Source organism: Sarcophilus harrisii, chromosome 3, assembly GCF_902635505.1.
Source record: "Sarcophilus harrisii chromosome 3, mSarHar1.11, whole genome shotgun sequence".
NCBI classification, from domain to species: Eukaryota; Metazoa; Chordata; class Mammalia; order Dasyuromorphia; family Dasyuridae; genus Sarcophilus; species Sarcophilus harrisii.
Window position 1 is genome coordinate 402072293 of NC_045428.1, and position 26021 is coordinate 402098313.

Here is a 26021-nt window from a genome sequence, read left to right on the forward strand (position 1 = left end):
CTGTTGTAATTTGTACAATACAAATTCCCTTAAAAGAACTACTGAATTCATTGTAACATTTTGTAACATTTTTCTCAATCAATAGTTATTGTTAATAGAACTATATTATGTAGAGGCTCATGAAATTTTTTTTTTTTTGACATTACAAAAGGGGTTTGCATTTTCCAAGTGGGGTTGAGGGATGCTAGTTCTATTTAATCACTAAATATTAGAGTTGTTATGCTTGAAAGTCTTTGGGGAGATAGTTATGGATGTGCTTTCTCATTATGTTGTCCTTTGTATCACACCAAGCATCTACTATTAAGTTCTGTTTGAGTGAATTTCACAAATTTGTGACTGTTTATTTGGTTATTCAGTAAAATCTATCCCACCAACCAAAGAACTGATTGCCTAAGAGGTGGAAAGCCAAGGACTAGAATAGATATAGAAAATAATCTCAGCTAACTGGTGTGTGCATTTCACTTTAGTCTGTTTCCTTTTTTTTTTTTTTTTTAATAACCAGCTCCTGTTCATCACACATTAACTTATTCAGCAAGATTTTATATTGAATGCAAATCCCTAGAGCCTCAGAACAAGTGTATTTTGTGTGAACATAGTATTCATCCTCCAGAAATATATAGGTGTGTAAAAGGATCCCAGTTGAGAGTTTGCTAAACACATATTTGTATATCTATTTCATAGGATCATAGAAGCATTGATTTAGAGTTCTCAGGAGTCTCAGATCATGTAATCCAACTCCTTCATTCAGTAGATGAGGAAAAATGAACGAATATTGGCCCCAGGTTTGGCCCCTGACTTTATATATAGTAATTGAACAGCCTCCCTAAGTAGATAATAAAAGACTTATTATGAATCTCAAGAGGTTTTATTACTAAATATCTTTAATTATTACCCTTACAGTCTTTTCTGTGTGAGTTAGGGCTCTGAACCAAGCCTTGTCCCTACTATTTGTCTAACCCGTTTCCCTTTCCTCTACCTCACTATGCCACTTAACGCTACAAAATTTAGATCTTTGATGAAATCTTCTTCAGGACCCTTCCTAAAATTTGTGCACAAGCCATTTAACCCTGTTTGCCTCAGTTTCCTCATCTGTAAAATGAACTGGAGAAAGAAATGACACACCACTCCAGTACCTTTGCCAAGAAGTTCCCAAATAGGATCACAAAGAGTCAGAACACATCTTGTAAAGGGCTGAAACTCTGAGTTGATGCACTGAGGTCTGACAACTGAGCACTTGAGGCTAACTACCGATTGGACAATATTCTATTAGCATATGCTTGGAAAATGGCCCTTCCCACTATTCTGTGCTGATTCAATCTTTTGTTGTATACAAAGAATTGTGGGAAGGATTAGGGGGTGGAATAAGACAAGCCAAGGTCACTTTTGGTGGTAGAGGAAGAGAAAGAAGGTCCTGTGTCTATCCTGTTCACTTCTACCCCTAAACATCAAGAATAATGACCAAGGACTTTTGCTTATCCTGATTCCGGCTGATTCTAAGGTATCCAGGGTGCTAACTCAGTCTTCACAACATCTGAAGTGGATTTGAACAAGAGATGGTAAGCAGGATGAATGAATTATGACAATAGAAATAAAGAAATATGGAAGGAATACTAGGTGTTCCTATCTCACCTCCCCCAGCACCCAGCCTAATTCATCTTGTCTTTTCTGCGGTTTTGTGCCACTGCTTCCTTGTTTCTCCACCTGGCTATCTGGCTATTTTTTTTTCTGAATTATCATCACAGTCCTTTTACCATGGTTTGCCCTAGACCCTCTTCCCTTTTCTCTTTTTATCCTTTCTCTTGGTGATCTTCTCAAGTTCTATTTCAAGTTCCTGAGTATCGGATGTCTTGCTTTAAAGACCCTGTGGGATAGACAGATAGAAATATATAGTAGGTAGTATCAGATGTAGAACTGTACCTCAGAAGGGACTGAGGAGGGCTCGATATGTAGATTTGGGGGACTTCTGTCTGGAGATAGTGAAATCATCAATAAAGAGTGTAATATTCTCCTCTAAAATGTAATTTTCTCTTGTTGAGGTTTCCTTGCGGTCTCTGGAAGCAGCCTTAGTTTCAGTTCAGTTATCACCCCAAATGCAGCCAGGTATTAAAGTCCAAATCCTTTATTGCCTCTCTTCAAGTCTTGTCTCCTTTCCTGTAGCCCGGTTAGCTTTCTTAGAGGCTTTTTGTAGTCTTGGTTCCGAGAGCTTGAGCTCTAGCTTCTGAATCTCCCCAACTGCCTTCTCTGGCTTCTGAATCTCCCCAACTGAATCCTGGCTTCTGAATCTCCCGGCCTGAATCCTGGCTGAAGCTCCTAGCCTATATATGCTCTCTTAAAGGTGTGGATCTTATAGAACTAGAGTAAATACTAAGTACATGTACTGAACTAGAGAACTGTTAAGCACCATGCTAAACAACCATGGTCTCTATCAATTCCACTGACTTAGCACCTTGTTTCAAATTCTGGCCCATAACAAAAGAGACTGCAGAGAGGAGAAGAGCTGAGACACACTCCTTAAAGAGCAGTCTAAAATTCTATTTTTTCAGTCATTTTGTGTCTCACTTTTCATGACCCTATTTGGGGGTTTTCTTGGCAAGAATGTTTTGCCATTTCTTTCTCCAACTTATTCCACAGATGAGGAAATGGAGTCAAATACTGTTAGGTGACTTGCCCAGGGTCACACAGCTAGTAAGTGTCTGAGGGTGGGTGTGAACTGAAGTCTTCCTGACTCTGACACTGGCACTCTTTCCATGTCACTATCTAAGTGTCCTAAATTCTATGATCCTGAGTAATTATAATCCTAATAATGATCCTGATCATTATAATTATGGCTGACGTGTATAGTGGTTTATGATTTGCAAGATAATTAGTAAATATTTATGAAGTACCTGCTGTGTGCCAGGTGCTGTGCTAAATGCTAAGGATACAAAAAGAGACAAAAACCAGTCTCTTGACTCTAAGGAATTTGCAAATTGATGATGTAATATAATCTAGAACATTTTATATACATCTTCTTTGAACCTTACAAAGACTGATGCATTATTACCTTCATTTTACATGTGAAGAAACTGAGACTCAAAACTGAAGTCCTATATAGTTAGGAAATCTCAGAACTGGGATCTAAATCCAGTTTTTCCTGACCCAATTCTGGCTTCTTATTCATGTATCATGTTTTCTATCATAGCAATTGTACAAATTTAAATGCCCTGTAATTCAGATAAAGAAGAATATTTTAGTTTTGCTCCCTTGTAGATGCTCAAGAAATCTTTTAACTTCCTGCCCTGGGCTTTGGCTGGAGTAGTTTCATTAAACTGTAACCAGAGTTACTGGAATAACTGGTACTTCCATTGTTGGCCATCTTCCTTCATTTACTCATTTGACATACATTTATTAAATTCCCATGACAAAAACAAACAAACAAACAAAAAGTCCTTGTCTTCCAGAAGTTTATATCTTCTTAGGAGATACAACAAAGACATAGTTTAGTAAAATACTAAATAATTTACGGAGGGGGGAGAGTACTAATAACTGGGGAAATCAGAAAGACTTTATGTGTAAGATGGTACCTGAGATGAATAAAACTAAGAGTTCTGAACAGTAGAGATAAGGAGGGAATGCATTCCAGACTTAGGGAATGGCCAGGTAAAAAGATAGAATATTGAGTTTAGGGAAATAGTAATGCAGTTTGACTGGAACATAGAACGTGTAAAAGGAATATCACAAAATGAGTCTGGAAAGATACTAGACTTGTTGGCCTCACTAGAAATAGGAAAGTTTTGGGAAGGAAAGGATTTAGAAGTAGGAATTATGTGTTCTATTTTGAGACACTAGTAAGATAGCCAGATTGAAGAGAGAACCCCAAAACTCTGAAAATCCTTAAAGAAGAAAATCTCCTTGAGCTCTGCCTCAGTGAGGGGACTCCACCCAAAGCACAGTTTCATCTTTGTTATCTGGGTGGGGTCTGCTCAGTCCTGAAACCCATTGAATTCAATTCAAATTCTATCCCTAGCTGAAACCCAGTGAGGAGCCAACCTGGGACTCTACCCACGAGCCCCCTTCAGTTTATAGCCAAAGCTCCCTATTTTAAAAGAGTCAAACTAAAACCCTCTCTTTGCAGAGGTTCCAAACATGCCAGCACCATGTTTGGCACCCTAAGGAGCTTCTACCCACTGGAATACTCGTTTCCAGTGCCCTCTTCTCTTTATCCTCATCTATTTCCTTAACTAGACTTTAACCTTACTTCCAATCCCCATAATAAACTTCTTTTATCAATCTGGGTTTTCGGGTCTGTAAATTCCTTTACAGAGGATCTTGCACCACTAGAAGGGAGTTCCCCAAAACTCCCTACCCTTGCGCTGCCACTAGACCTTATTTAACTCCCTGACCACCAGAAACCCTAATTTCATTTGGGTACCCCAAATCTAAACCTCATCAAAATGAAGATATCTAGGAAGCATTTAGTGACACAGTACTGGAGTTCATAGGAAACATTGGACTGGATCTATAGATTGTGGAATTACTTGCCAAATTACAATCCTTTGAACTGAAGAGTTCATTATAGAAGAGAGTGACCAGGACAGAGCTTTGAAGAGGGACAATTAGAATAGGCAACCACCAATGGCAACCTTTATGTATATCCTAAGAGGCCCATTTGAGCCATATGAGGTCATACTTGACAAAACAAAGTGTTAAATTCATTCCCATAAAAGATTCTAGTACTTATGGGCAGAATATGTAATTGCCAAAGTAATAATTAGTCATATTTTTTAACCTGTTGATTACATGTCTCTGCTGCCTTGAGTTAAAAAGCCATTGTATAAAATTAGCCCAGAGTAAAGGCTATGGAGAATTTTCATAAGAATCATTTATTTGCTCACTGCTTCAACACACCCAAGGCATTTTAGTTTTTTGACAAAAGATCTAGTTGCAAGGAGGAAAAAGAAATGAAAGATCTTGTTGACAAAGCTAATGTCATACTTAATGATACACCCATAATTTTTTTTTTTTGGAAAGGGCTATTGATGTTAAAAGAACTATATAATATAATCTTACAGCTATATAGACAAAACTTTGGAACCCCCATATCCAAAAGAAAGGAATCCAACTTCTAGCATTGTATGTTTGACATTATTTTATTTTACTACTCAATTTAACAATTCAAATAATCAGTTATTAAATGCCTTCTATAAATGACGTAGCATGAAAAAAATACTATCCCAGATTTCAAGAATCTTATATTCTACTGAGAACAGTAAATATTCCCATATATGTAAAAAGTTGATCATTTGAGGGGAGAGAGAATACTAACAACCAGGTTATTTGTTTGTCCTTTGTTCTTAAAGAGGACCATTTCATCAGGGAAGTAGTGCCGTGACATGCAAGTAAATTGGATTTAAGTGAGGGAGGGCTGTGCAAGGTCATTTTTCTCCCTTTCCCTTTTAGAACCAGTAGCCAGATATAGATCAGGATGACTGGAGATGGTCCTGGATGAAATGGGAGCAACCCAAAGATTTAGTTGGGTAACCCAAGTTGAGCATGGAAGAAAGCTAAGGCTTCTAAGAAGTGGTGAATGCAAAAGGGTGAGATTCAAGGAGACAGTCCAAACTCAGGGGGACAGTCTATGCAAAGGAAGATAAAAGACTGTTTGCATAATAGTTAAATAAGCTAGTTTAGTGGGATCATAAAGTATATGAAAAAAAGCAATATGCAAGAAGTTCAGGCCTCTGTACCATTTCCTGATTATCTCCAATGTCTCTGACATGAGTCTGAACATTACTCCACTCCCACTTCACCTCCTTTCTCTTCTCAGCCTGTTCTCTGTGTTATGTTTCCTATTTGAAAGCAAGTTCTTCAAGGGCAGAGATTATTTTCCTGGCTTGTATTTATATCCCAAACTCATTTCACAGTATTTGAAACACAACAACTACTTAATAAATGCTTTATCCATCTATATAGTATACTTTAGCAAAAGCATGTAAAACAACCATACATTTATATTCCTAGGTTTTTAAAAAACTCATCATTGTTATTGGAGTGTATCAAAATAAGATGAAACAAGAAAAAAAAAAGCTTGAATAACCAAAGTTATGATGACAAAATAGATGACTATGGACCTAGCTTGATTACCACATCCCAAAAATATTTGAAAAACACAAATGCCTCTAATTTCTAATGACTCTGATTTTGAACCTGATGTTAATTTTTTTTAAAGTTCTGATATTGCCAGCAAAATGACAGTCATTTACGAATAAAAAACACAGTTTAAAAAGAGCTCTTGAGGTTTTCTTTTTCAAGGCAAAACCATGATGAACTCAAAGAATCTACCAAATGGTTTATATGAGAAAAAAGGAAAATGAAAACTGCTGAGAAACGTCTTGTAAGATGAATTATAGTCCCCAGTAATATTTCCAGTCATAATATACACTGATAGCAAATAACCCCCATCTTATCCCTAAGTACTTTGTTTATAATATTATTACATCCAGTACCAACTTGATCAGAAATGGATTTTTAAAAAAACAGGCTTAGCTATTTCACTACCCTTAGGAATCATACTTGTATTTCTTTTTGAAACAGTGAAAAGAATGAATATCTTAGTCAGGAAGATCTGAATTCAAATTCTGCTTCAGACATTAGTTATTTTGACTCTGGGCAAGCCATATAACTTCTTTCTGCCTCGATTTCCTAATCTGTAAAATTAGAATAATAGTAGCATCTACTTTTTAGGGTTATTGGGAGAAACAAATGAGATAATATTTATCAAGCATTTTGCAAATGTCAAAGCTTTCTACAATTCTTGATTATTGTTTTGTTAATATAATTTTAAAATATTTTACCCCACAAATTGGACTGAAGTTTTATTTAAGGTGACGAATTTCTCCAAAGAGGTTAGAAGTGAAAAGGTCCCATTTATACTAAAATATTCATAATTGTGCTTTTTTTTTTTTTATGGTAATAGAACTAGAAGCAAAGTAGATTGCCCATTGCCTAGGGAATGGCTAAATCAGTCAGTCAACAAGTATTTATTAGCAGCCTTCTATGTGGCAGGCACTATGCTTGACTCTGAAGATATGAGCAAATTGTGATACATTAATATTAATTGAGTATTACTGAGCTGTTTTTTTAAGACAAATATGAGAAATTAACAGAATCACAAGATAACTTATGAAATAAAATAAGGAGTTTGAGGAAAACTATTCACATTGACCACAACAATGGAAATGGAAAAAACAGTAAAGCAAAGCTGAATCTTTTATGATTATAATGACTTAGATCACCCTGGAAAAGAACTAAGAAAATGCATTTCCCTTCTATGGTTGCAGAGGTGGGGAATGATGGCTGTAGTATACTTACTCTCTGATGCAGTCAGTAGGTTTGATTTTGTTAAACTGTTTTTTTCTTCCTTTTTTCATTTTTATTCCAAGAGATGGCTAGAGGAAGGGAGGAGTATATTCATAAATGAATTGTGATGTAAAAAAGAAGGCATCTCTTTTTATAAGCATAACTTGTACCAAAAATAATAATAAACAGTTTCACCTTTATAAGAACTTTGAAAGCTATATTAGAAAATATATTAGAAAATTTTGATGACAGCAAATGCTGGGTGACAGGCAAGTTGTACAGTTGTTAAAATCTTGCAGAAATTCAGGAAAAGAAAAAATTCATCAGTGACCGCAATATTTTGGAAATTTTCTTTAGGGATATTGGGACTTAAAGTAGTCTTTGAAAGAAGGTTAAACTTAGATAAATGGAATGTAGTGGAAAAGACATGCCTGCCTGGGGAAAATGGTGTGATTGAACAACCCAACCCACTGTGGTAAACATAAGTGCATTCCTTTGGTTGGAAGGAAAAGGGGAATAAATAAAGGTGAAGTTTGAAGGATGGACAGGAGGCCAAATTTTAAAGGGCCTTGAATGCCAGGCAGAGGAGTTTAGATCACCCTGTAGGTGGTAGGAAGCCACTGAAATCAGTGTCAATTCAGAAGTAATGTGGGGAGAAAACCCCACAGTGCTGGTATAAAAAGCAGCACTAGTATTACTATTTCTAATCATTATTGTCACTTTTTATTGATGATAGTGATGATGATGCTAATGAAACCACATAAACAATAATAGGTCAAGGCTTGCCCCAAGTTATATAAGAATCCCTATTAATAAGTCATACATGCAATTTCCTCTGTGTGTAGCTTGAATATATCTATGGCAACAACATAATTAGAGTGTTCCCTTGCTTTCATAGGAATGCTCCAGAGACCTTTCTTTACTGCTGTGATTTTGCTTCTGGAGCAGTGGAGCTAGTAAAGGTATCTCTTTTATTGCCTTTATAATTTGAGAGTTCCCCTCCGACACCTCCATCCAAAGCCTTCAGTACTGAGATAAGATGACTTCTGGCCATTTTAATCTGAGTTTTTGTTATTTCTGAGGAAAAAAGAATATTTTTTTCTGAAGATATCAACCAATTGTTCTGATTCAATTTAATTTTTAAAAAGTTTATTAAGCACCTATTATTAATTTTCTAAATGAGAGATAGTATAATATGGTAGCTAGAGAGCCAGCTTCAGGGTTGGAAAAATGAGAGTTCTTTTGCTGCCTCTTGATCCATTTTAGCCCAGAGTAGAATAATCCTGAGCAAGCCACTTAACCTCTGAGTACCCAGGACAACTTCCTAAAACAGTTAAGTTTCAGAACAGGTATTCATCTTCATAGAGTGAATTTACTTACCAGGAGTTCTCTATACCTGTGAACGTATAAGTTCAGTCAAAAAAAAAAAATGAATACTGTGCTAAATACTGGGGATATGAAGACAAAAATGTCACATTCTACTGGGCATACAACATGTACATATGTAAATACAAGGCAGATTGAAAAAGAAGCTCCAACAAGTGAGGAAAGAAGGAATCAGGAAATACTGATGGTACAGTAACGAATAGAATGTAGGGCCTGGCAGCAGGAAAAGCCGACTTCAAATGTAGTCTCAGATATTTACTGGTTGTGTAATTGGGCAACCTACTTTACCTCTGCCTCATTTCCCTCATCTATATAATAGTATCCATCTCTTAATATTGTTGGAAAGATCAAAAAAGATAATTGTCTGACTCTTGGTAGTCTCTACATAAATGTCAACTATTATTATTCCCTGAAGCCGTGAGGAAGAATGGGATGCATTACTTAGGAGACAGATAGTCTTTGTGAAGAGATGAAGAGACAATGGGACATCAAATTTGGGGAACAACTAATAGGCCAGTTTGGCAGGAGCATTAATACTGATGTGACGAAAGACTTTAAAAATGAAGAAACTATCAGGAGGTCTATACCTAGATATTTTGATATACTTTGGATACAAAATAAAACACACATCATCCTATCTTCTTATCCTTGAATAGACCACATACTACCCTTATTGCTCTGGCGCCCATTTGTCAAAAAATAAAAATAAATAAAAAATAAACTAGATTAGAAACATCCAGTTGGAAAGCACTAAAATATCAAGGTCTCCATGCAAAATTAGAAAGGGAAAAAAAAAAGTTACGAGTGCCAGTGTCAGAAGACAAAGCCTGAAAACATTATCTACAGTGACTATGATAATATAAACTAAATCAACCAGAAAAGAAAGCCAGGCTCTACTTAATTGCAATGACCATGTTTGGTCAGGATAAAAAATGAGGAAACATATTTTCTTTCTCTTGAGAAAAGAGGCAAAGTGACTACAGGTAGAGAATATTACATGTGATCAAATGAGATATTTGTAAAGCACTTAGAATAGTGACTGGCAATTAGTAGGTATTATATAAATTAATTTTTATTCATTGTTATTGTTACCATTATTATGTGCCATCAAATTCAGTCACTTCTACTTAACTTCTGTCAAAAGGAAAAGTTCAGTGAGGGAGGAAGGTATCGTTCAATGATAAAAATATATTAAAAAATAAGGTTCTCTAAACCATTTAAAAGCAAAGAAAGGAAAAGGGGTGGTGGAGGAGGCAAAGCCTGAAACAGTGAATAATCAAAACCTTTATAATCTTTTAATGGGAAGGAAAGTACACAGATCTGTGATTTTGTGAGAAAGTACTGGCGTGGAAATTTCTCCCCACTACTACAAAAGAGCAATTTAGAGTCTAGGATTTTGTCTGGGGGCACTGATAAGTTGGGAATAGTTGGCTGGTGCTATAGCTCAGAGTGCTAGAGTGAAAGTCAGGAAGACTCATCTTCCTGAGTTAATATCTGGCCTCAGGTATTGCTAGCTGTATGACCCTGGGCAAGTCATTTAACCCTATTTGCCTCAGTTTCTTATCTATAAAATGAGCTAGAAAAGGAAAATGGCAAACCAGTCCAGTATCTCTGCCAAGAAAACATCAGATGGAGTCACAGAGAGTTGGACATGACTGAAATGATTCAACAACATTAATGGGTTAAGTGATCACAGAACAAAGTTGAATCATAAGCAAGACTTTATTCTAAGTCTTCCTAATTCCAAAACTGATCCTCTATCCACTACTCCAGGCTTTCTGTTTACAGTTATAAAGGGTAAAGAAAAGTTAGGATGTTATACTACAGTTCTCTTTTATTGTCCTGACTCAGGTTCCCTAATTATCCTGACTCAGTCCTGACTCAGTTTCTCTGCTTCAGTTTATAATTATCAGTTCAAAGCTTAGTCCTGCAAAACCTCCCCTCCCTCTTTATCAGACTATTTGATAAGGACAAAAGATCTTATGTTTTAGAATATCAAAATGCCTCTCCCCATCCCAAGCTACTAGAATGTCAGATACTATCTTATCTCAAGATGCTTCTCCCCATGTCCAGGGTGCCTCCCCCTATTATGTCATCCCTCTATGGAGGCTCACCCTATTCTGTCAGAGTCCTGTTCTGCTCTCTGCACCCTGACTCCGCCTTGCCTCAATATACCCCCTGAGTCTGAGCCATGTGCATATAGGTCATTGAGAACTCGCATTGTTTGCTCGATTCTTGGAGACCATAGTCTCATTCAGCCAAACCATAGATCCATTTGGTCCCAGTAAATCTCTCCCTTTTAAATAAATTATTAAATACTCTCTAATCTCTATCTTGCCTCAGTTTCTCTGGCATTACAAGGAAGCATGGACTTGTTTACCAGATCCCAGATTTTTAGGGTATGCTTTTTGAAGACTTAAGAAGATAATTTTAGAAAAAAATCAAATATTAAATACTATTTTAGTAAGTAAACAATAAATACATGAAACTTTTTAGTGGGCCAAAAATATATTTACAAATAAGAATTTTGATAATTAAATCTGTCAATCATGAATTTAAGGGAAAATGCAATATTTGGAACAATTTTGTAACTTTATCTTATCATAGTCAAGGCAAGCAGCTTCTGTCACTGATTCCTTCTTCCATTTAGTCAGCAAGAATTTATTGAGGACCAAACTTGAGCAAAAATGTTAAAAGTCAGGAAAGTTCGTCTTTAGGGTCCTAGGCTATACTTTAACTTCCCTTTCCCCCTAAATTGTCAACTTGTAACCTTTGTATCCAGTGCCCATATATTCTCTCTATTTTTCTCCTACCCAGAGATATGGATTCATTATAAATGGATGTGTGCTTCAGTATAAATAATTGCGTTAATGTGACATTTTAACTTCAGAGCCTTAAGACAAAAGGAAGGAACGATACCTCAAATATAAGGAGACTAGCTTAGAAAAAGCTGGTTGAGGCTCAGGATCAAAATCATCATTTGTGGTTAGAAACCTGGTCAATCATTTTGTGAGGCCAGTCTTCTTTAGCACAGAAAATATTTTATTATGAAAGTGAATTGACAAACATCATTTCTGATATCCAGATGTAAGAAATATGAACTCTGGCCTATAAATCAAGTGTTTCTTAATTCTCTAAGAAAAGTTCCTTAGATGGAATAAAAAAAGATTTGACCTTTTAAACAATAGAAAACAACAAAGCAACCCCCCTGAAGGTCTGCTTAATAACTTTGGAATTCTTCATCTTTCTCTTCTTCCATCATGACAGTCCCACTCAGCCTATAGCCCAGCCCAGTGTTCTGCCTTTGTTCATGATGTGTGTGATGATGGCTTATCCTACCCCTTTCCTGATGGGATCCTGGATGTCATTCTCCTAGTCTTTGTGCTCTCTTCTATTCATCCTGACAGGTAAATGCAGACTAAAGGGCAAAGCAAATATGTTAAAGCTTTTTTTTCCCTTATCACTAGTGGTTTTCAGGAATATCAAAGTGAAATGACAATTCTTGAATTTATTATTTAGCAAGCTACATTATGTATAATGTGCCTTCTTTTAAATGCAGTCCCCCCTCCCTTTTCAGAATTTTAGAAAGAAACTGGTCAAACTACTTCATTAGTGAGCTTTCTGTCACTGTCAAAATGAAGTGAGCATATTCTGGCAAGACACATACCTATTAAAAATGACAGTGCTTCAAGGAAATTACAAATTCAGAAACAGCCTAATAGGCTCCCGGGGGTAGGGGGGAGATGAGCATGGGAACAGCAAGTTGTTCTTGGAGATCAGAAACAAACATCCTGATTTAACATCCTACCACAATTCAAAAAGAGAGGCCACAAATCTACATGAGTTCACAAAGGAGGAAGGAGAAGGAGGAGGAGGAAGAAGAGAAGAAGAAGAAGAAAAGAAGAAGAAGAAGAGGAGGAGGAGGAGAAGAGGAGGAGGAAGAGGTGGAGGAGGAGAAGAAGAAAAAGAAAAGAAGCAGCAGCAGCCAGCAATGGATTGTTTATACTTGTCAGTTTAATCCATGTGGGATCTGTTAAAAAATTTAGCTAAACTTCTTGTTAGTATGGTCTGTGAGGCAGGAAAAACCCTATAAGAGCACTCAAATTTATTATTTAGTTGCCTTTGTCACATCTCACTGTGTTGGGAATGTCAAGGTAAGCATGTAGGAAGTTTCTTGAGATTTGCATGAAATAGAGATTGGCATGCTCGACAGAAAGCAGAAACATATGCTTAGCTTGAATCACATCAGATTTGGTGATCATCTTCCATTTCCAAAGAAGCTGGAGTTTCTGGTATAAGAAGCTTGGTCCTTTTTTATACGTTCTATCTGTTCTTAACTTTTTCTTCAGATATGATCACTTAGTTAAAAGAATGACAAACTGAAGTCAAAAACACTCTTGTATAGACATAAAAATTCTTAAGCTTTGGAGCAAGGGAACATTTATATGGATCTACTAGCTATACTTTAGCCTTGTGAAACTGCTATTTTATCACAGTTTCCTTATATTATTTCTTTCCATTAATTGACCTAAATGGTGATTTTTTTCCAGGAGCTAGTTGAATTATACAATCTGTGTTATTTTGCCTCCCAATATGATTAGTCAAAAGATGAAGCAGGAGGATAAGGAGGAAGGTTTTCTGTTCCCTGAATCAAGTAGGAAATGCTTAAATTCTAGATAAGAACCAAGAAAGAATATTTGAACTTATTTTTTTCTAAATAATGATTTGGCTTGGATGTCAAAGAACAGATTTAAATAGATGTAACAGAAAAACTTTTTACAGTGAAACATACTGATTTTTAAAAATTCGTTTCAGTCAAGCATGATATTAATTTATTTTTGCCTAACAGGGAGACTTTTTTTTTTTTTTTAATGTTCATAGTCAGGGTCATTCAGGATTCTGTGATCAGATGTGACCATAAGAGAAATAGGCTACTTGGTTGTTTAAAATATCTCAGATAATTCGGCCAGGAACAGCTAGGTGGCCCAGCAGATAGAGCACCAGCCCAAGAGTCAGAAATCCCTGACTTCAAATCTGATCTCAACCATTTCCTAGCCTTGTTACCATGGGCAAGTTGCTTAACCCTGGTTACCTCAGTTTCCTCATCTGTAAAATGAGCTGGAGAAGAAAATGGCAAACCACTTAAATATCTTTGCCAAAACCACAAATGGAATCACGAAGAGTGAATGACAACAAAATTCCACCAGGTCCTGAACCATTAAGCCCAGAGAACTTACTGTAAAACCACAGTAAGTTTTATGAGAAGAGCCTGCCACATTCATTTACTTTGTCTTTAGTCCAGAGAAAGCCAAAGTAGAACAAGGACTCAGGTAAATGAGGAGAAGAGAAATAAAAATTTCATTTTCTTTGTTTCCATCATTCACCATCCTTAGAGCCAATTTGGGAACTTCATTGTTAACCAAAATGAAAAGAATTCTGTTCATCTTTATTCACAGTCTTCAGTTTTGTCCAATTCATTTCAATTCAACAAGTAATTATCAAAAACTTACTGTATGCAAAGATAAAAATATGATAGTCTTTGTACTCAGGGAACTTACATTCTACTGGAGGAAAATGATCTGTTTGCAAGTAAGTAAACTCAAAGTCATGTGCAGTAAATTTCAAGGGGGAGATAGTGCAAATAAATGGAAGATCAGGAAGGCCTCTTGTAAGAGGTAATACCTGAGCTGTGTTGTGAAGGGTACTTCCATACTGAATATTGGAGTGTCTAGCTGTTTGTTTTTCATTTTGGTTCTGTATGAGTTTTCTAATCAATAAGTTCATGTATCGTGTTTTTCTAACATATAACCTAAGAGTGAAGTGTGTTTTAAAATGTAAGGCATGTGTTTTTTAAAAGCCAAAATTATCATTATCAGAGGCTGTGGAAAAGCACACAATTTGAAAATAGTCTATAACAGAATAAAGCAACCCCAGAAAACCTTTTCCTTCTAAGCTTGCACATACCAAAGTCCCTTCCTCCCACTACCATTACATATTTAAAAAACAAACAAAAATAAAACCAACAAACCATATAACTCTTCACTTAAAATCCGTAAAACGCTTTAGTTAATTCTGGTGTTCTACCCATAGCCCTCTCTCTTTTATGTTTCATAATCAATTTCTCAAATTCAATACAGTTGAGCTCAACAATTCAGATGCAAATAATTCTTTAGTCTACATCTCCATTCCTGTCCTAACAATCTCTTTCCAATCTTATACTTCTGAACATCATCTGAAGCTTAACCACAAATTGAATTCATTAACATACCAAGACAAGAATTTCAAATATTCCGGCCACATTGGAAATGGCCACTTGGGTACTCACAAAGTTACAGAATTTTAGAGTTAGAAAGGCACCTTAAAAACTATCTAATTCAACCAATACCACCCCCTCCCCCAAAGCAATCCGGAATATAATGTAAATAACAAGTAGTTTGTCCATCCCCTACTTAAAAGATTTTTATGAAGTCTCTGCTTCCCACCTTGAAATCAATTTGTAGAACTAGGGCCCATCAGTAAGAAGACCTTGGCTGAGTCATTATTAATCAGAGAAATGCAAATTAAGACAACTCTAAGATACCACTACACACCTGTCAGATTGGCTAAGATGACAGGAAAAAATAATGATGATTGTTGGAGGGGATGTGGGAAAACTGGGACATTGATGCATTGTTGGTGGAGTTGTGAACGAATCCAACCATTTTGGAGAGTAGTTTGGAACTATGCTCAAAAAGTTATCAAACTGTGCATACCCTTTGATCCAGCAGTGTTACTACTGGGATTATATCCCAAAGAGATTATAAAGAAGGGAAAGGGACCTGTATGTGCACGAATGTTTGTGGCAGCCCTTTTTGTAGTGGCTAGAAACTGGAAACTGAATGGATGTCCATCAGTTGGAGAATGGCTGAATAAATTGTGGTATATGAAAATTATGGAATATTACTGTTCTGTAAGAAATGACCAACAGGATGATTTCAGAAAGGCCTGGAGAGACTTACACGAACTGATGCTGAGTGAAATGAGCAGGACCAGGAGATCATTATATACTTCAACAACAATACTAGATGACCAGTTCTGATGGATCAGGCCATCCTCAGCAACGAGATCAACCAAATCATTTCTAATGGAGCAGTAATGAACTGAACTAGCTATGCCCAGAAAAAGAACTCTGGGAGATGACTAAAAACCATTACATTAAATTCCCAATCCCTATATTTATGCACACATGCATTTTTGATTTCCTTCACAAGCTAATTGTACAATAATTCAGAGTCTGATTCTTTTTGTACAGCAAAATAATGTTTTGGTCATATATACTTATTGTGTATCTAAGTTATATTTTAATATATTTAACATCTACTGGTCATCCTGCCATCTAGGGGAGGGGGTGGGGGGGGGTAAGAGGTGAAAAATTGGAACAAGAGGTTTGGCAATTGTTAATGCTGTAAAGTTACCCATGTATATATCCTGTAAATAAAAGGCTATTAAATAAAAAAAAAAAAAGAAGAAGAAGAAGAAGACCTTGGCTGAATTGAGAAATATACAATATGGAAGATGGAAGATACTTTAGAAATGATCTAGGCCAGACTGATTTTTTACAGACCTAGAGAAAGTAAGTCTCTTGCTTGTGACCACATGGCAATTACCAATATAGCTTGACTAGAACCTGAGCATAGAATTTCCAGTTTAGAAATCCTATCTGCTATACTTGCATGGTATTGTAATTTTAATTGGTAGGGTATCAGTTAAAGAAGTAATATTTCTTAGGTATTTAACTTCCAAACTGTTCTGCTGAAGATAAGAACTCATGCCATTCAAAAAAATGAAGTAATTGTATTTCATCAATTCGTTGACTAAGGACAAAGTAAAATTGGTAAACAATAGAATTCATTCCTAACATTGAATGTCTCTTTAGTCTAAAAGGAAGGGTAATTTAATTCTTAACTTTTCTTTAGGAATTTAGGATTTTCTTTTTAGCATTGTGACAATATACTAAAATCCACAATATCAGTTTCACTTAACAGTATTTTATACTGGATAATGTTATAACCATTTGTACGATCATAATATTCTGATTTTTCACAGGAGTCTCGGCCCCTAGACTTAGGAGACTGGGCCCCTGTGGCATGATGATATATATATCACTCTTTACTTAGCTTGGTCATGTAAAATATCAAGGAAAAGAAAAAACATACCAACTCCAAGTAATTTGACTCCCTTAGACTTATTTTTAGTAGTCTGGTAGGTGTGATAGCCTACATCTCAGAAAAAAATATTATTAATATATAGTAGAAATCAATCAATGAACATATTTTAAGTATTTGCTATGTGTTAGCCACTATGGGCTTATATCAAAAATGAAAGTTAAATAACTCTTGCCTTTACAGAACTTACATTCCTATTGAAAGAGCTTTGGTTTCCTCATCTATAGATGATTTATAATATATACACATATGTGTATATTGTATGTATGTGTGTGTATATGTATATATGTATGTATATGTGTGAACTGAGTGAAAATTAAAGCATAATTTTTTTACTTTATTTTTTTTCTTTTTTTGCAACATGGTTAATATGAAACATTTTACATAATTTCACATGTATAAGTGATATATTGCTTGCAAGCTATTTGGCAGTTCTATTGCGTTACCCATTTCTGGGTCACAGTTCAAGAATGGAGAGGAGCATTGTCAGTAAAGAGAGATTGGAAGCCCTAAAAGAATTGGACCCCTGAGAATAGCATTGATTGTAATCCCAAGAGATTAGGAGACCCTACTGAGTAAGGACCAGAGTGATGATGAAGAGAGCAATAACCACATTTCTCCCCAGGTCTCACACCATCTTGGAAGTACTAAAAACTTTAAAATACCCATAACTAGTTTGGAAAACAGCACTGTGAAATTGAGAAGATACTCCTCTACCTTCCTGCATTCTAGCAACAGGACTTAACATTAGCATAAAGTTCCAAATCAAGAAGAAAAGAGCCTGATTATAAAAAAGCTTTTGTAGTAAAATAGAAGATCAAGCCCAAACTCAGAAGAAGACAATGAAGTAAAAAGCTACAAGCAAAATCTCAAAGAAAAATGGGAATTGGACATAAGCCCAATAAGAGACAGGTAGGTAGCACAGGGAATATAGGATTAGCCATGGAGTCAGGAAGACTTGAGTGCAAACTGGCCTCAGTGATTTATTAGCTTTGTGACCCTGGGAAAGTCACTTGCTTCAGTTACCTCCATCCAAAAATCAAATAAGAACAGTAGAAGAAAGGTTAGGCAAAGAAACAAAGGCAAAAGAAAAAAAAATGATTTTTTAAAAAAGACATTTAACAACCTGGGAAAAGAGACACAAAAACATATGGGGAAAAATGCCACTTAAAAAAAACAGAATAGCTAAATGAAAAAAGAGGTATAAACATCACTGAAGAAAATAATTCCTTAAAAATTAGAATTGGACAAGTGGAAGTTAATGACTCCATGAGACATCAAGAAACAATCAGACAAAGTTTAAAAAAATTAAAAATAGAGGAAATGTGAAATATTTCATAGGAAAAATACCTGACCTGGAAAAGAGATCAAGGGGAGATAAAACCATGATCAAAGAAAGATGTAAGACATCATATTATATGTAAGAAATTATCAAGGAAAACTGCCCTGATATCCCAGAACCAGAAGGTAAAATAGAAATTGAAAGAATCTACTGATCACCTCCCTTAAAGAAATCCCAAAATGAAAACTTCCAAAAATTTTATAGTCAAATTCCAGAGCTCTCAGATTAAAGAGAAAATACTTTCAGGAGCCAGAAAGAAACTATTTAAATAATATGGAGCAACAGTTAGGATTACACAGGTTTTAGCAGTTACTGTAGTACACTAAAGGAGTAAAGGGTATGGCATATGATATTCTGGAAGACAAACGAGCTGGAATTACCACCAGGAATAACCTACTCAATAAAATTCCTTCAAGGAAAAAAAATGGATGTTTTATGAAATAGAGGAATTTCAAGCATTCTTGATGAAAAGACCAAAGCTGAGAAGAAAATTTTACTTTCAAATGTCAGACTCAAGAAAGGATATAAAGGTAAATATGAAAGAGAAATCATAAGGGACATAAAAGGATAATGTTTATCTTTTATCTATCTCCTCTTTTGAGGAGATGATATATATCATCATCATCTTTTTTCTTGTTATTGCTCTTCCTTCTTTTTCTTTTTTTTTCTTCTTTTCTTCTCCTTCTCCCTTCTTTCTTCTTCCTTTTTTCTTCTTTTGCTAAAGCAATTAGGGCTAAGCGACTTGACCAGGATCACACAGCTAGGAAATAATAAGTGTCTGAGATCAGATTTTACTTCGACTCTGGTGCTTTATCCATTGCACCATTTAGATGCCCCTACATATATTGTCTAAGAACTGTTTCATTATTAGGACAGTTAGAAGGATTCTAAGTAGAAAGATAATGTGAAAATGAGAAGATTGTTTTCTAGATTTCAAACTATATTCCAAAGCAGTAATTATCAAAACAATCTGGTACTAGCTAAGAAATAGAATGATGAATCAGTGGAATACATTAGACATACCATATACAATAGTAAACAATCATAATAACCCACTATTTGATAAATACATAAACCCAAGCTTTGGAGGTAAGAATTCATTATTTGACAAAAGTTGCTGGGAGAACTCTTGTCAGTTCAGCAAAAACTAGGCATAGACCAATATCTTATATCATGTATCAAGATAGAATCAAAAAAGATAAATGAATAGATAAGTGACTTACATATAAAAAGTGATATCATAAGTAATTTAGAGAAGCATGAAAAAATGTACCTGTCATATCTATGGATAAGAGAAGAGTTTATAACCAAACAGGAGATGAAGAAAATTACAAGAAGTAAAATAGATAATTCTAATTACATGAAATTAAGAAGTTTTTGCACAGACAAAATGAATACAACCAACATTAGAAAGAAAACAGGAAACTAGGGGAAAACTTCACAACAGGTTTCTCTGATCCAAAGCAATCCCAATAGACTTTGAACAGAAAATGCCATCTATATTCAGAAAAAGATCTAAGGAGAATGAATGTAAATCAACACATGCTATGTTCACTTCTTTTTTCTGTTTTTTGATCTCTCCCATGGTTTTTCCCTTTTGCTCTGATTTTTCTCTCCCAACATGATTCATAAAGCAATGTGTATTAAAAATAAATACATTTGCTCAAAACAAAAACAAAAACAGATTTCTTTGATAAAGGCTTTATTTCTCAAATATGTAAGGAACTGAGCTAAGTTTATAAAAGAGCCATTCTCTAGTTAATAAATGGTTAAAGAATATGAAATAAGAAGTTTTGAGAATAAGGAATTAAAGTTATCAATAGTCACATACAAAATGCTCTAAATCACCACTGATTGGAGAAATGCACATTAAAACAACTCTGAGATATCACTTCATTCCTATTTGATTGGCTAACATGAAAGAAAACAAAATTGAAAAGTGCTGGAGGAAATGTGGGGAAAATACTGCATGAATGCACTATTAACAGTGTTGTGCAAAGTTCATATGGAAAAACAAAAGGTCAAGAATTTCAAGGGAATTAATGAAAAAAAAAATCAAATGATGGTGGCTTAGCTGTACCAGATCTAAAATTATATTATAGAGCAGCAGTTTACAAAACTTTTTTGGTATTGGCTAAGAAATAGATTAGTTGATCAGTGGAATAGATTAGGTTCAAGGGACAAAACAGTCAACAAATATAGCAACCTAGTCTTTGACAAACCCAAAGATCCCAGCTTTTTGGGATAACAACTTACTGTTTGATAAAATTGCTGGGAAAATTGGAAACTAATATGGCAGAAACTAGGCATTGATCCATACTTAACGCTACACCAAGATAAGGTCAAAATGGGTTCATGACCTAGGCATAAGAATGAAATTATTAATAAATTAGAGGAACACAGGATAGTTTACCTCTCAGACCTGTGGAAGGAAGGACTTTGATGACCAAAGCAGAACTAGAGATCATTACTGATCACAAAATAGAAAATTTCGATTATACCAAACTGAAAAGTTTTTGTACAAACAAAACTAATGCAGACAAGATTAGAAGGAAGCAATAAACTGGGAAAATATTTTTACAGTCAAAGGTTCTGATAAAGGCCTCATTTCCAAAATATATAGAGAATTAACTCTAATTTATAAAAATCAAGCCATTCTCCAACTGAAAAAGGGTCAACGGATATGAACAGACAATTCTCAGATGAAGAAATTGAAACTATTTCTAGTCATATGAAAAGATGCTCCAAGTCATTATTAATCAGAAATGCAAATTAAGACAACTCTAAGATACACTACACACCTGTCAGATTGCCTAAGATGACAGGAAAAATAACGATGATTGTTGAGGGATGCGGGAAAACTGGGACATTGATGCATTGTTGGTGGAGTTGTGAAACGGTCCAACCATTTTGGAGAGTAGTTTGAACTATGCTCAAAAAGTTATCAAACTGTGCATACCCTTTGATCCAGAGTGTTACTACTGGGATTATATCCCAAAGAGATTATAAAGAAGGGAAAGGGACCTGAGTACACGAATGTTTGTGGCAGCCCTTTTGTAGTGGCTAGAAACTGAAACTGAATGGATGTCCATCAGTTGGAGAATGGCTGAATAAATTGTGGTATATGAAAATTATGGAATATTACTGTTCTGTAAGAAATGACCAACAGGATGATTTCAGAAAGGCCTGAGAGACTTAACAACTGATGCTGAGTGAAATGAGCAGGACCAGGAGATCATATATACTTCAACAACAATACTAGATGATGACCAGTTCTGATGGATCAGGCCATCCTCAGCAATGAGATCAACCAATCATTTCTAATAGAGCAGTAATGAACTGAGCTAGCTATGCCCAGAAAAATAACTCTGGGAGATGACTAAAACCATTACATTAAATTCTAATCCCTATATTTATGCACACATGCATTTTGATTTCCTCACAAGCTAATTGTACAATAATTCGAGTCTGATTCTTTTGTACAGCAAAATAATGTTTTAGTCATGATACTTATTGTGTATCTAAGTTATATTTTAATATATTTAACATCTACTGGTCATCCTGCCATCTAGGGAGGGGTGGGGGTAAGAGGTGAAAATTGGAACAAGAGGTTTGGCAATTGTTAATGCTGTAAAGTTACCCATGTATAAATCCTGTAAATAAAAGGCTATTAAATTAAAAAAAAAAAAAAAAAAAAAGATAATTAGATTTCTACTTAAGTTATGAATCTTCAGATGTGTTGACAATTTTCATCTAGTATAAAAGAGATTCTATGTCTGGTATATATAAAATGGAAATACATATTATTGCTCAAATTATTTTAATGATGTTTGAATTAAAATTATTTTCCCAAAAATAAAAACATGTCTTCCTCTTTATCTGAAATATATAAAAAAAAAAAAAAAAAAAAAAACAGTGTTGTGAACTAGTTTAACCATTCTGGAAAATAATTTGGAACTACACCCAAAGAACTATAAAATTGTGCATACCTTTTGATCCGGCAAAATCATTATTAGGTCTGTATCTCAGAAAGGTCAAAGAAAAGGGGGAAAGGACCTATTTATATAAAAATATTTATAGCAGCTCTTTTTGCAGTGGCAAAGAATTGGAAATTAAGGGGATGCTCATCAGTTTAAAAAAATGGCTGGATAGGTTATAGTATATGATTGTTTTTTTTTTTTTTTTTAATTTAATAGCCTTTATTTACAGGATATATGCATGGGTAACTTTACAGCATTAACAATTGCCAAACCTCTTGTTCCAATTTTTCACCTCTTACTCCCCCACCCTCCCTAGATGGCAGGATGACCAGTAGATGTTAAATATATTAAAATATAAATTAGATACACAATAAGTATACATGACCAAACGTTATTTTGCTGTACAAAAGAATCAGACTCTGAAATATTGTACAATTAGCTTGTGAAGGAAATCAAAAATGCAGGTGGGCATAAATATAGAGATTGGGAATTCAATGTAATGGTTTTTAGTCATCTTCCAGAGTTCTTTTTCTGGGCATAGCTGGTTCAATTCATTAATGCATTGGAAATGATTTGGTTGATCTCGTTGCTGAGGATGGCCTGGTCTATCAGAACTGGTCATCATCTAGTATTGTTGTTGAAGTATATAATGATCTCCTGGTCCTGCTCATTTCACTCAGCATCAGTTTGTGTAAGTCTCTCCAGGCCTTTCTGAAATTATCCTGTTGGTCATTTCTTACAGAACAGTAATATTCCATAATATTCATATACCACAATTTATTCAGCCATTCTCCTACTGATGGACATCCATTCAGTTTCCAGTTTTTAGCCACTATAGTATATGATTGTGATAGAAAATTATTGTGCTGTAAAAAATGATGAGCAGGATAGTTTCAGAAGACTTATGTGAAGTCTTACAAACTGAAATGAGTAGACTCAGAAGAATTTTGTATTTAGTATTATAAGGATCAGCTATGAAAGATTAGCTATTCTGATCAAAATAGTGATCCAAAACAGTCCAAAGGACCCATGATGAAAAATGCTTCATTTCAGAATACTCAGAGAGAGAATTGATTTATTTCTGAATGCAGATCAAAACATGGTTTTGAAAATTATTTTTATTGTTTTATTTTGTTTGTGTTTTCTTTTGCAACATGGCTAATATGAAAATGTTTTGCATGACTTCACTTATATAATTGAGATCAAATTGCTTGCTTTCTTGAGGAAGGGGATGGGAGGGAAAGACAAATTTTGGAACTCAAAGTTTAAAAAAAATTGTTAATAAATTTTACATATAATTGAGGAACTTTTAATGAAATATATGTTTATATATACACACCTATATATGTGCCTATATACTATATATAATATATATTACAAAATGAGCAATCCCAAGACAGCCTTGACTAATTATCCAGTGAATGGAATGCATAATGAATGCACAATAACTCTAAGGATTGAGAAATGACTAGGACTAGAGTAATCAGAGAAGGAAGCACCTGAGGTAGGCCTTAAGGTTTAGATAGGTGGAGAAGAAGAAGATAGCATTATAAATGAGGGATGTGGAGTTAGCAAAGGCATTGAATAAAACAATGGAAAAGTAATGTATTGAGTAGAATGAATAGACTAGGCTTGCACTAGAGTGCACTGAAATTTAGAGTTAGAATGTGTTGAGATCAGATCATAGTGAATAGCAGGATAAGAAAACTAGATTATATTTTGTAAATCAATAACAGGTAGCTGGGTAACACAGTGGACAGAGTGTCAAACCTGGAGTCAGGAAGACTCATCTTCCTGATTCAAACCTGGCCTCAGGTATTGAACTAATTGTGACCCTAGGCAAGTCACTTAACCCTGTTTCCCTCAGTTTCCTCATCTGTAAAATGAACTAATGAAGAAAATGACAACCCACTCCAATATCTTTGCCAAGAAAACCCTTAATAGGGTCATAAAGAGCTGGACATGACTGAAATGACTGAATAATATCAATAAAACACTAAAAATTAATAACAAATCGTTGGAGATTGCTGAGGAGTGGATCAATGATAATAACAGTATTTGTGAAGATTAGCAAGTAGGATGGTTTGGTTCAGAAAGAATATGAAATTAGAGATACTATTTTAGAAGTTTGTTGTTCAGATGGGATGGTGATGAGAGGTAAAGGAGGCGACAGTGAAAGTGGAAAAGAAAAGATTGAGAGAAAGCATAAAGAAAGAAGAACCTTTAGGATCTGGTGGTCAGTTGGATATGGGACTACAAGAAATATAGAGGAGATGACAAGTTACAGCCTCTCAGGGGCTTCCTAATCTTTAGAATGATGGAATAAAACTAAATGGTCCCAAAAGTCCCTTCCAGCTTCAAATATATGATCCTGGTAGCCATCTGACCTCCACGATTTGAGCTTTGGTGACTGATGATACAGTTTATAGATAATCATAAGGAAGTTATGGACTTGTGGGAAAGAAAGTCATTTTGGAGGAAAGGTGAGCTTGGTCTGAGACCAAGAATTCTTGACTTTTTGTGTATCGTGGATCTCTTTAGCTTATCTAGTAAAATCTATGGACTTCTCAGAAGACTGTTTTTATATGTTTAAGAATTATAAAGAAAACCAATTACATTTAAATAGATTGATCAAAATAAAGGGGGGAAATCCATTTTTCAAGTTTACAAATTCCAGAGAAATAACTGTTTTAGACTTTTGAGGTATGAGATAATAGTGGCACAATTACATCCTCTATTTTGTAAAAGATTTACAAGCAGAAGCACCCTGCAGTTTTTCTTTTTTCTTGCCCTGCAGCCAATTAATTTTACTGTGGTTATTGGAAAATATCTATGTGATTTTTCAAAAAAGCTTTGTTAGACATTCTGCAGAAACCTCTACGAAGCCACCAAATAGCTCTGGTCACTTGGGTGGTCTCTGTAGACACTGTAGGCTTCTTTGTCAGTTAAATTTTCTTTGAATCTGCTTATTTCATATATGTGAATCCTGCCTTCCTTCTTGGTAAAAGCAATTTTTGTACTCATTCTTGATTATATTTGTTGTTTATTTTCCTGTGGCCTTATAATGAGCTTGATGACAGGCTTTTCATATTTTGACTTCAAAATATAAAGGTTCACTCTGGCAGAGAAAAAAAACAAGATGAAATTGAATAGGGCATCATGCTTTGTCTTTAAAGGATGCAGGGCGTTGTAAACAGACTGTCCAAGTTACTGAGACCTGGAGGAATGTTGCTATTTCGAGACCATGGAAGATATGATCTCACTCAACTTCGTTTCAAAAAAGGTATAATGAGATCCTTTTTGTTACCTTGGTGATTTTGCATATTTGTGTCTTGAAGAATGTTTACCGTGATTTTACTCATTTTTATCTCCTGGTTCTCAAATAGGAATTTTAATTTCCACTTTTCATAACTATCTTCTGTAGGATGCTGTTTGTCTGAAAACTTTTATGTTCGAGGAGATGGTACTAGGGCATATTTCTTTACGAAAGGTAAGAAGAGTTACATTCTAAAAGGATACAGTTGGTTGGAAAAAAATAATTCTTAGTTTCTCTTTGTGGAGAGAAAAATTCAAAAGTTATAGTATTATATAAGTATCATAATGTCAAATAATTGAGTAAAGGTCACCTTCCAGTGTTTTTAAATGTTCTATTGGGAGTTTAAATTGAAAGGTTCAAAAAATATTTTTAAAAATATTTTTCCCAAGCGAAATTGGCCCACCAGCCTTATTATTTCATCATAGTATCACCTGCCAGATGATGTGCATTGGTCC

The 26021-nt window shown here is 35.0% G+C and overlaps 1 protein-coding gene and 1 long non-coding RNA gene across 4 annotated transcripts in view; one reads left to right on the forward strand and one right to left on the reverse strand.

Moving 5' to 3' along the window:
* LOC116422446 overlaps window positions 1-2077 on the reverse strand; it is a 28056-nt gene extending 25979 nt beyond the window's left edge. The window contains exon 1 of the long non-coding RNA XR_004233090.1: window positions 1918-2077. This is a non-coding gene — a long non-coding RNA (uncharacterized LOC116422446). The remainder of the gene's footprint in view (window positions 1-1917) is intronic.
* METTL8 (methyltransferase like 8) overlaps window positions 1-26021 on the forward strand; it is a 117730-nt gene that overhangs the window by 90758 nt on the left and 951 nt on the right. For 2 of the 3 annotated variants that reach the window (XM_023499283.2, XM_003763963.4), the window contains exons 6-9: window positions 8237-8300; window positions 11992-12131; window positions 25427-25533; window positions 25675-25740. In XM_023499283.2, the coding sequence (XP_023355051.1) occupies window positions 8237-8300; window positions 11992-12131; window positions 25427-25533; window positions 25675-25740 (377 nt within the window). The remainder of the gene's footprint in view (window positions 1-8236; window positions 8301-11991; window positions 12132-25426; window positions 25534-25674; window positions 25741-26021) is intronic. The other variant, XM_023499284.2, reaches the window with a different exon arrangement.